At 39.8% G+C, this 12,270-nt stretch overlaps 1 protein-coding gene across 2 annotated transcripts; it reads left to right on the top strand.

Annotated features, from left to right (window-relative positions):
- The first annotated feature begins 80 nt into the window (after positions 1-80).
- LOC147861982 (EAP30/Vps36 family protein) lies at positions 81-10,306 on the top strand. Of its 2 annotated transcripts, none has more exons than XM_087322933.1 (6): positions 81-804; positions 8,764-8,967; positions 9,469-9,562; positions 9,631-9,688; positions 9,779-9,848; positions 9,930-10,306. In XM_087322933.1, the coding sequence occupies exons 1-6, from the start codon at positions 139-141 to the stop codon at positions 10,071-10,073; spliced, it is 1,236 nt and encodes a 411-aa protein (XP_087179059.1). In that variant the 5' UTR covers positions 81-138; the 3' UTR covers positions 10,074-10,306. The 2 variants fall into 2 exon arrangements, with proteins under 2 accessions (XP_087179059.1, XP_087179060.1); XM_087322934.1 differs by having other exon boundaries at positions 9,631-9,707; positions 9,930-10,066.
- The last annotated feature ends 1,964 nt before the right edge of the window (positions 10,307-12,270 follow it).

Here is a 12,270-nt window from a genome sequence, read left to right on the forward strand (position 1 = left end):
ACATACATATATACATACATATAGTACATATATACATATGTATGTATGTATGTATGTATGCATATTGTCGTCTCCGTCTCCTTCTCCTTATCCTTCCTCTGCTCTGCCAAACACTTACGTTTAGACGCGATTGTCCAAATGGAAGGCGCATGGAACAAACTCCTCCATCCTCTCAACTTCACAAGCAGCGGAAGACCAGAGCTTCTCGAAGGTGAAATAGAATGCCATCTTGTCGAGAACGCAGACCTCGAAGCAGACGGATCTCCTCCACTCCGATCTGGTATGGTTTCTTTCACTACTCACCGCATTCTTTGGTTCGATCAGAAGATCAGAAGAGGAGGTTCTCTACCTCTTCCTGCCATCTCACAGATTTATCCTCCTAAGAAAAACATCAAATCCGTTCTTTTCTCGACGCCTCGCATCAAAGTTGAGGTTTATTTGACCATAGAAGGAACTCCTTCTCTTCAAGGTCACTTAAATGCATCTTCGTTTGCTTCCATTTCGGTTGTTTTGCGGAATCAATCCGGTGGAGACTCGACTTTTGTTAGGTTATCGGAGATTCTTCAGATGAAAGCATGGGAAAGAACGTCTAGTATAGAGAAGGAGAGGTTTGATAGAAGGAAATATAGTAGCCATGGAATGGCTTTCGAACCATCTAGTAGTACGATGCAAGAATTGGTTGGTCCAAGTCGAGCTTCACCAGCCATGGCGGGCCTTTCTGGTATCCTTAGGAAGGAACAAGAGCAATGGGAAGAGACCGATAAGAATCTGCAGGAGGCATTCATTGATCTAAATGCATTAATGGTCAGTTCCTTCTAAATATACACATGAGAAGATTTAAAATTTTCGTTTTTGGTGTGTCTGAGTGCAATATGCCTGTTATATGTATGAGTCATAATGTCTGTTATCTTCATAAAATGCTCAAATTACCGTCAGTAGTCCCAAATGCACTATTGATAGCTTCATTTATTGAGAGTTTTATGTATTTTTCTTTACGGATTTTGTGTGTAAAATTTATGGATCACAATTTGTGGTCTCTTGAGCAAATGCACAAATTTTCGTTTCTCGTTCTAAGATCTACAAATGATCAGTTTTGTTGAAATACAAATATAAGGGAATTCAAGATTTTCTTTCTGATGTGTATGTATGTATAGCGAGTGTTTTTACATAATATCTGCAAATTTACAATTAGAGTTCTAAATGCGCTAATGATGAGTTTCCAGAACTATAAATAGAGAATGATGTTCTAATTTTTTATATGTTTATATACCATGTGAATGTACAAATTTGTGTTTCTAGATCTTAAATCAAATGCATTAATGTTCAGTTTCTTGAGTTCTAAATGTGATTTGACATTTTTGTTCGCATGAAAAAGTTCACCCCAGAACCCTAGGCCAATTAGTCCATCCTAGTTAACTTTGATAAATAGGAGAATCATAACATTTACTGTAAATAATGGTGCCATAATATTTTAATATCGTGTAATCTGTGTCTCTAGGGGATCCTTAAGGGAGAAAGAAACAAGAACAGAAATTCTGTTTATGTGTATGGAAGGTGAACCAGCCTATAGATGAGTTTACCATATGCTGATTATTTCCTATCTAAACTTCTGAAAAGGAAATTGAGTGTTATGATAGTTTCAGAAACTTAAGCTACACCTACCACCGAGTATGGTATGCTTTGAGTGTGATGAAATCATGATGAGTAGTATGCTGTAACTGCACACTTATCTCATGGATTCTAAATGCATCTAGAGAAGTAATAGACTGATCACATAACTAAATCCAAATAGTAGTGGAAATGGATTGAACTGGCTGTATGCAGTCAGGGAGTTTCGGATAAGGGAACTACCCAGCATTGACAGGATTGATAAAAGTTCTCAGATATTGATAAAGATAGCTTCATGAAAGGGGGGGCATTCCCCACTCTCTTTCCTGTTCTTCTGAAGGTTGGGACTATTGAATTTAAAGAACCATTGAGTTGAAGCATTTTGTTGGCCAAGATATTTGGAATTTTTTGTTGAGAGCTGTAGGCCACATTCAAAGGGAATCCTTCTGTATTGTCAGCCTCCATGGTACAACTCCAGTATGCTTACATACAGATTTGATCTGATTCATGAGCGAGAATCAATGTTTCCACACACACTTGGAAAAATATTGTGTGGGTTTACAATTGGCTATGATGGTGATGAGGAGATTAAATCATCTTCACTGATCTGATATATGTAAAGTCAAGGATATGTATGAGAATATGTTTTTCTTCCTTGATCTTGTGGATATAATTTCCAAAGAGAACTACCATAAAAGGAGAATGCCTGCACCAAAATATTTAGATTGCAACAGAGGGAAAGTTTGATTGGAAAAAGAATTTAAATTCCAAAAATTAGAATTTACATCCAATCATTTTTAAAGATTTCAATGATCTTCTTTATTTATGCATTAATTTTGTATCGTTGGTGATTCTCGATTCCATTTATCTAGAATCTCAATACTGAGGATTGACGCGGATATTCCTTTAATTCAGCAAGGATGGCATTGCTACTGCCTCCACTTCCTTGTGCCTTTTGGTTCTACTTCTCCTTCTGTGCACCATTATTAGAGTGGTAGTAGTCCTTTCCCCAAACCCTAATCTTTGCTATATTAAAATGATAGATACCTAAAATGTCTCTCTAATAAATCCTAAATCATATACCCTCCATTTCCCGGACGAAGAAAACTAGAGATTACATAACATCATATGTGAGTCTTTAGATTTCATGAAAAATCAATGCTAATTACCTTATTGAAATTCTAAAATCCAAATATATAAAGCATGATAGTGTAGTGCTAAAGCTTGTGCTTTGCAATATTAAGGTTGTGTGTGTGAGTCCTGAGCGATGGGTTGATGTTGCATTGTTTTTAACATATTTCATTATTTTAGTTTAAGATAATGTAGACAAACAGTTGGTGATTTTGTGTATTATCACCGTACTCTTGAATTTTCTCCATTCCCTATTTCATGTATTGAGAATCTTGGTATGTAAAGTCTTGCAACGACCCACCCCTTCGGAGTTATGACAAACTTAGCAGTTATGACAAAGGATAATGGACTCTATTTATTGAAGGGCAGCACGAGGATTAGGGTTTAGGTCAACCAGAGAGGGAAAGAGTCTGAGTGAGAGACAAAGGGAGAGAGAGAGAGACATGCACCCTATCTTGGGTACAAAGAGTGTACCACTTTTTCTTTGGTTTTTAGATATTATGTATATACAAGTAAAAAATGTGCTATGAGTGGGTTCACACTTGTGCACTAATAAAAGGCATGATGGCCTTTTATTCCCAACAACCTCCCACCTAAAGGCAATGTGCCGTGGAGAAAAAAAGAAAGTCAGCTAAGTCCAAGTATGTACAAAGCTGAACTACATACATCTATCCAACTCCCATCATCTGTCGGCAATGAGCAAAACACTCAGCTGGAAGACCCTTCGTGAGAAGATCTGCAGGATTATTATTCGTATGTACTTTGACAAGCTCAATGTTCTTGCTGTCAAGTACATCTTTGATGAAGTGATACTTCACCTGTATGTGCTTCGTCTTTGCATGAAAGACGGGATTCCGAGCTAGCATGATAGCACTCTGACTGTCACAAAGAAGAATAGGTAACTCTGTAATGCCAAGATCTCTCACTAGATATGAAAGCCATAAAGCCTCCTTGCATGCCTTAGTGGCAGCAACATACTCTGCCTCTGTAGTAGACAATGCAACACACTTTTGTAGTCTAGAGATCCAAGAGACCGCTCCTCCCGTGAAAGTAAACACATACTCAGAAGTAGACTTTCTGCTGTCCGCGTGACCAGCATAGTCCGCATCCGTAAAACCAACGACAAATGCCTTTTGCTTTCCAAAGCAAATGCACAAGTCCTTTGTGCCTTTGAGGTATCTCATAATACCTTTTACCGCTTCCCAATGCTTTTTACCAGGATTTGCCATGTACCTACTAACCACTCCCACTGCAAAAGCAATATCAGGGCGTGTAGCAACCATCACATATATCACACTGCCAACAGCTGAAGCGTATGGAACCTTAGCCATTTCAGCCTTCTCATCATCAGATGTTGGGCTGTCTTCTGCACTGAGTTTCAAATATGGAGGCAATGGAACCCCAATTGTCCCCCCCCCCCCAAAAGCAATATCAGGGCGTGTAGCAACCATCACATATATCACACTGCCAACAGCTGAAGCGTATGGAACCTTAGCCATTTCAGCCTTCTCATCATCAGATGTTGGGCTGTCTTCTGCACTGAGTTTCAAATATGGAGGCAATGGAACCCCAATTGTCCCTGCCATCTCCTGCCTTCTTGGTGTACAAGCAGTGGTCCACTTGACTTGTACGAAAACCTTGAGACTGCATAAATGTATCAAATTTATGATACCATTCTCTTGGTGCTTGTTTCAACCCATACAAACTCCTTTTGAGCTTACAAACCATCTTCTCTTTGCCTTTAGCCACAAAACCTTCAGGCTGCTGCATATATATGTCTTCATGCATATCGCCATGTAAAAAGGCAGTCTTCACATCCATCTGTATGAGCTCCATATCTTCAACTACAAGTAGGCCCAAAATGGTTCTTAATGTAGTCATCTTAACTACAGGAGAGAAGATCTCATCAAAATCAACTCCATATTCCTGCTTGTATCCTTTTGCAACCAATCTTGCTTTGTACTTTGGTGAGCAATCAGAAATGACCTTCATTTTATAAACCCATTTGCATGGAAGTGTTTTCTGCCCTTTAGGCAACTGCAGCAAATCCCAAGTGTCATTTTTCTCAAGAGATTCCATCTCTGACAACATGGCTTTATACCATTTTTTATTGTCCTGTCTGTCCATTGCTTCCTTGAAGCAAGACGGTTCGCCACAATCAGTCACCATGACATAATCAGCCACACTGTTTGCATCAGGAACAAATCTGTCAGGCTGTCTAGTAACTCTAGACGATCTCCTAACCCAATGCTCATTGTTTGGTAGCTGTTGAGCCTGCAAATCATCATTTTCAACTTGCTGTCCAGGCATTTCAGCCTGCAAATCAGTATTAACAGCTTGCTGTTCTAGCCGTTCCTGCACATTTGATGGCTCATCATTATTGGCAAAGGCTGGCTGATCATTTCCAGCCCCATTTTCTGCATTTGCAGGTATGTTTACAGCAGGTGTTTGCTGCTGTACAGCAGGCACATTTTCCTGTCTAAAAGGTATTTCTACTTGGAATACAGCCCTACGTACTTCCTCAGACTTTTCGGGTTGTTTATGCATGCAATTTTCCCGGAAGATAACATCATTGCTGCGTACACTTTTTCTTTCCTCGGGATCCCACAATCTATACCCCATTTCACCCTCGTCACCGTATCCTAGGAAAATACATTTGCAGGACTTTGGCTCAAGTTTGTTGCGTTCTTTATGAATGTGCACAAAAGCCTCACAGCCAAACACTCTCAAGTGAGCATATGAAGGTGGCTTGCCCGACCACGCTTCTTGGGGTATTCCCCCTCCCAGAGACCTGTTAGGTGACCGATTAATCAAGTGAACAGCTGTCATAACAGCCTCTGCCCAAAAACCATGGGGTAACACAGCATAGTACGGACCCTATCTTGAATAGTCCGATTCATACGCTCTGCAACTTCATTTTGGGGTGGATTATAAGGGGCATTGAGTTCCCTCTTTATCCCTTTCCTGTCACAAAATGCTTCAAAGGCCTTGGACACATATCCCCACCATTGTCAGAACAAAGACACTTAAGTGTCTTATCAATTTGATTCTCAACTAATACCAAGAATGTTCGAAACTTGTTGAGCACTTCATCCTTGCTACGAATAGGGTAAACCCATACCTTCCGTGTAGCATCATCGACAAAAGTGACTAAGTATTTCTTTCCCCCTAATGATAGCCCTGACATCTGACATACATCTGAATGTACTAACTCAAGCGGGGAAGACTTCAGCGAAAGAAACTTTTTTTGAGATGTTTGTACATGTTTACCATAAATGCAATGATCAAAATGTTCAAAATCAGCATAACAAAGACATGGCAAGTAACCCAAACGAGAAAGTACTTTCATACCAGTTTCACTCATGTGTCCCAATCGGCCATGCCACAAAGAAATACTTGGCTGCTCGGTTATGTCAACATCATGGTCACTCACACTAGATACATGGAGAGGATACAAAGTATCACTTGTACTACCCTTGGCAATAACCTTTCAAATCTTCCATTTCCCATCACCAAAGGTGGTGTGAAATCTATCGTCATCTAGCTGTCCAGTGCTAATCAAGCTCTTCTTGAGCTGAGGTACATGCCGTACATGCTGAAGTGTGAAAGCAGAACCATGCTGAAACTGTAATTGCACAGTGTCAATACCTGCAATTTCACATGCATAGTTGTCCCCAAGATGGACAACACCATGTTGACCCCCTGTGTAATCTGAAAACCACTCACGATGAGGGGTGACGTGAAAAGAAGCACCGGAATCGAGTATCCAAGTGTGCATGTCACCATCCGTATCTACAATGAAAGTGTGTTCTCTATGGCATGAAGAGACAAAGAGTACATCATTTCCACTATCACTGTCATGAGTGACTACATTCACCTCTTCAATTTTAGTATTGCCTTCCCTCGGTTGAATAAATGTCTCTCTTTTCTTCTATGCAATCATCTATCTTCTTGCCCTTTCCTTTCTCTTTCTTCCATTTGAAACAATCACATTTAAAGTGACCCTTTTTGCCACAGTGATGGCATTCTACATCTTTACCACGTGATTTACTACGGCCATAACTATTAGATTTGCCTCTCTGTTGTGACCTACCCCTAGTACGCAACGCACTAGAGGAGACTTATTGGATGCATTGTTTTGCTGACCCATCTCTTCCATGAGTAGAGAACTCTCTACATCGGCATAAAGAAGCATCTCATTTGAATTGCTCATAGCAGTCCTGAAAGTATCCCAACTTTCTGGCAAGGTGCAAAGTAAAAACGTGGCCTTAAACTCATCATCAATGATGAATTTTAAGGCAACTAGCTGGCTGAAAATGGACTTGAACTTACTCAGGTGAGTTGACATGGGCGTGCCCTCTATCATGCGCAAGTCCATAAGTTTCTTAAGCCAATAAACTTTGCTAGCTGTTGTCTTTTGGGCATACAGTTCCTCTAGTTTAGTCCATATAGAATAGGCAGAGTCCAAACCTTCAATATTAAACAGCAAGGCATCAGAAATTGACAACTCAATAGTCGAGCGTGCAAGCTCGTTCAACTCTTGCCAATCATCTTGGTTTATATCTGTAGGCTTTACCCCTTTGACTTTAATAGGCTTTGCATGCTTCTTTTGTAACAGGATGTTGTAGCACTGCTTTTTCGATACCGCAAAGTTATGTGCATCCTCAAGCTTCTTGATGTGCATAAGGTGGCTACTGTCATTGCTGCTAGTCATGATTTCTTAGCCCAAAAGGACCAAAATTTAAGGAAAAAAAACCAAGCCTAGACTCTCACACACGTGAACTAAGAAGGTACAAACAAATACCAACCAAAAATATATAGCCACACGGAAAACAGAAAATTTTAGATCTGCAAATAAATTTTCAGAGGCAATATTTGTTGTACATGCATTGTCAAAGCCTACAAGATGTTTCTGTCGTACAAGGTCAAAATGTGACCTACTCTGTAGAAAAGAGACTTGCTCTGCTGAAAATGTGACCTGCTTTGCAGAGAGAAAAGAAGACCTGCTCTGCAGAAAAACGTGACCTGCTCTAACATGCTCTGCTCTGATACCAGTTTGAAGGGCAGCACGAGGATTAGGGTTTAGGTCAACCAAAGAGGGAGAGAGTCTGAGTGAAAGACAAAGGGAGAGAGAGAGATGCACTATGTCTTGGGTACAAAGAGTGTACCACCGTTTTTTTGGTTTTTAGATATTATGTATATACAAGTCAAAAATGTGCTACGAGTGCGTTCACTCTCGTGCACTAATAAAAGGCAGGGTGGCCCTTTATTCCCAACACTTATAACCTGTCTTCAATTTGAAGAAACTAATATCAGCAGTGTCATTCTATTAGATTCAATTTATGTGCGAGAGGAAGTAAATGGGTATGCAAAACCCTGGTTCAGGAATGGCCTGAAACGTGCCAGAAACTTTCCCATCCAGGTTATACCTGGGGTATACTCCTAGGTGAGAATTGGACCATCCCTTATGATGATTATTTTTGCACCATTAAGTCATGCGAAGTTCCTGATGTGTGACATGCAGTCTCTTCCCTTGATAGAAATATAATGCTGGCAAGTGTATTCACTTGTCAAACTCTAAAAGCACATTGATCTCCTATACTGCAGTAGTGTCAACTAATAACTTAAATAAGTAATATGAATGTCTGATAATGGCGATTTTGTACTTTTTGATGATAGCTTTATAATTATATGACAATTATTAAATGTCTATTTATATACACTTTGTTTGTCATTCAAAACTGTGGAAACTCAAATCAAACCTACATAACCTTCACAATTGCTAATTAACTCACAATCTTGTCAATGTTAGGGAGGTAGAAATTTTGCAAAGTAGGAAACTTTACCAAGGTTGGTCTATATATTCTTTGTTTTTGTTTATAACTGGAGAACTTGCTTTAGTTGCATTTATATTCTCTTAAATCTTTACAGTAGTTGAAACTGTACTCTGTATCCTGTTTGGTATAAACGGAGTCATATCAGTCCCTGGTGCTTTTCTGAGTAACAGTGCTTTTACTTGTTTAGAACAAGGCCAAGGAAATGGTGTCGCTGGCCGAAAAGATGAGGGCAAAACTTTTGTCAACGCCTAATACACAGTCAGGATTCACAGACGAGGATGAATTCGGCTCGAAACAGGATATGCAAGATTGGATGCTGAGCGTTGGCATTGCTTCTCCTGTAACAAAGGAGACAGCTGGTGCTCAATACCATCAACAGCTTTCCCGTCAGGTGCTTCTCTAGTGCTGTGGTAATCGGCTTGCAGCACTTCTATATTAAGGTGTGACTGATGCTAGATGGTTGAAGATTAAGGTAGTTGACATGAGTCATGCAATGTTTTTTTGTGTATCAATTTATTTATTTGTTTCATAAGGATCTAATAAAAGACCACATCTACTACCCCGATGAAAAGGTCATTCGAGGTATGTGGAGGATATTTTGGTCAGACATCTAAGTTTACGCCCTAAGTCGATTCAAGATGTTAGAAGATAATCCATCATAGTACAGATCATAGTTCAGAGAACCCACTACATGAAATTCAGTGAAAAGATTGTGAAGGAAAAAGAACATCAAGAACTTATTATTGAGCCCAAAATTTGTAATCCATGTGCACATTTCATGAAAATGAAATCATTTTTTTGCAACATTGTTTAATTGTGTGTATTTTATTTTGCTGATCATGTATTAATCAAGAAAAGAGCCTCTAAGCAGTCTCCACACCTGTATTTTCAGCTAGCAGATTTTGTTAAAGTTCCTTTGCAGAGATCTGGAGGAATGCTGGCACTGGTTGATGTCTATTGTCTGTTCAATCGAGCCCGAGGGACAGGTATTACAGTTTGTGTATTTATCAAGTGCCAAAATGTAACCATTAAACAATCAATCCTGGTTTTTCAGAACTCATTTCTCCAGAGGACTTGCTTCAGGCTTGTACAATATGGGGAAAGATTGATGTGTATGGCTCAGCATGCAATGTTTGTATTAGAATTGATCAAATACAGTAGTAGTGATTTCCTACTTACTTTTTGGATTCTGATACATGTAGACCTGTAATTTTACGGAGCTTTGACAGTGGAGTAAAGGTGATTCAATCCAAATCTCAAAGCGATGAAGAGGTTTTCTGTTTTGAATTGTCCTATCATATGATGGCACATTGCATTCGAGGAAACATATGCATTGAAATGCTTGTCCTACAGGTAATTTTGAGAATAAAAGCTTTGCTGTCAAAGAGGGAAAATGCTATAATTGGAATCAGTGCCAGTGAGGCAGCACAAACTCTGAGAATGGCACCAGCTCTAGCTAAAGAACAACTTCTTACTGCTGAGAACAAAGGCAAGTAGTTCAGTTTCTAATCTTATTCATCATTGTTTTCTGCGAGTACTAAACATGTGTATGTTTCAGGTGAATTATGTCGGGATGATGGGGCTGATGGTTTACGCTTTTATCTAAACTTTTTCAAAGATGTGGATATTCAAAGATACATTGATTCTTACTAGTAAATATATGTATGAGTTCAGTATGACCTTACATGTTGTGAAATGTATTTTAATTAGTTCTCTTTTTGAACCAAAAAGGAATCCTGACGAGTGGTTTCTGTTTATTACCAAACTTCTCAAGATCTTATTACCAAACTGTTTTGATTTAGATACCATTTTTATCTTTTCTTTCTATATCCCAGAAAAATCTCAGGACGTATATGATATGATACTAGGTTGTATGTCGCAACTATGTTTGGAATGCCTTTACAAACTTGACAATCACTTGTTTATTTCATCGATGCATAGGCTAAAAAGAGTTTTTGAGTGTGTGCATCCTTGCTCAACACCAATACTTCCATTGAAATTATGGCGCCCATATGCATATAACTTTCTCATAGATTCAGGCATTTACAAGCATATGTTCACTTGCCACCCTGAATTCTTCCATGTGCCTCCAAAGATGTGCACAAGGTACATATCAAAAGCTTTTTTGATGCATAGGAAACAACAATATAAACCCTTACCTGTCAAGCGGCTTGCTTCCATTGACATTGGAAGTGTGACAAGGTGATTGATGGTGCTAAGGTGTTTCCAAAATCCAATTTGTCCTTAAGCTCTCTTATTGTTTTTCCTAGCCCATGTACTTATCATTGATTCCGTTATACATCCAAATATTTTTGGCCTTAGTGAGTTGACCATGATGGTTTGATAATTGTTTATAGAATTTAAATCTCCACCTTTGTGAAAAGGTTTACTCCAATTTGTAGTCCATTTTAGGGCAACCAACGTTGAATGCATGATTAAACATAACACTTATTCATGCATGTGCTTCCTTTCACATCCACTTGAGCACTTTGTCCTTTAAACATTGAATATCACTTGCCTTACAAGAGACCAATTTCTTAATGGCTATCTAGACATGTTCAATCATAAGGAGGGGAGGCAAATGTGAAATAGAACCATAATATATATCATCTAACCCAATGAAAACGTCTTTAACTCCTTCCTTTACAAATTTGGCAACCATTCTTTCGAATTTGTCAATGCATAGATGTTATCCTTGTCCACAGTCGACAGACACAATGGGTCGAACATTCTACTTTCAAAAACGTTCTATCAAGAAGATTGTGCTTGGAGATATGGTGTTTGTCGACACTAGTTTCTTACTCAGAACTCGAATGTTGGATATCGAACTCGAATTCTTGCAACAATAGCATCCATTGTGCCAATAGTGCGTTGTCGATGGCTATATCCGACGTATCCATGGCAATGAACACGCCCCACTCCGTCATGAAAGCGGTCTTTTCCTAGTCGTCAGGATGCATGCATATCTGATTGTATCCACTGAAGCCATCCAAAAAACTATACATCTCACGCAAGGGGCATCAAAGGTTAAGACGACGGTCGCTATCTCAAATGCTTTCCCGCCGATCACAATTTTTAGCTTTTGGAGTAAGCCCTAGTGGTCGGACGGATCGCGTATCCACCATGCGGAGCCAGAATGGGCACACCTCCCACTCTAAAATGCCAAGGCGATTGCAAGTGGCCTTGCTAATGATATTTACTCCCGACCCTCTATCGACTATGCATCCAGAGATTTCCTCCCCTTGTAAGAGAACCTTAATAGCCGGGTTATGGTGGTCCACCATGGATGGCCCCGTACTAGATTCTGCGAAGTGGGTCGGGATCTCGACTCGGTCAATGTTACGCATTCGTGTCTCCATGGCTTGTTGGAATCGAGGAGCCATGCTTGTAAGAGAACCTTAATAGACGGATTATGGTGGTCCACCACGGATGGCCCCATACTAGATTCTGCGAAGTGGGTCGGGATCTCGACTCGGTCAATGTTACGCATTCGTGTCTCCACAGGTTGTTGGAATCAAGGAGCCAAATTTAATAGCTTGTTCATTGTTAGGGTAATCAGGCAATCTGCGAGTGCTTGCCATACCGGATGCTCCCCCGGCCTCGTATCCTCCCTGTGGGAGGATGATGCCACAGATGCCGCCTCTTGACGCATGCGATTTATGTTGGCCTCATTTGCTTTGTCTACCCAGGCTTT

Source organism: Azolla caroliniana, unplaced genomic scaffold (assembly GCF_043228905.1).
Source record: "Azolla caroliniana isolate FFs.n. ecotype wild unplaced genomic scaffold, voAzoCaro1.0.p SCAF_7, whole genome shotgun sequence".
NCBI classification, from domain to species: Eukaryota; Viridiplantae; Streptophyta; class Polypodiopsida; order Salviniales; family Salviniaceae; genus Azolla; species Azolla caroliniana.

Bases quoted from the DNA above. Each gene is read 5' to 3' on its own strand.
- LOC147861982 (XM_087322933.1), top strand. From the start codon at position 139: ATGGAAGGCGCATGGAACAAACTCCTCCATCCTCTCAACTTCACAAGC. The intron at 8,968-9,468 runs GTGCTTCTCTAG...CTGTATTTTCAG, and splicing joins ATCAACAGCTTTCCCGTCAG to CTAGCAGATTTTGTTAAAGT. The intron at 9,563-9,630 runs GTATTACAGTTT...CTGGTTTTTCAG, and splicing joins CAATCGAGCCCGAGGGACAG to AACTCATTTCTCCAGAGGAC.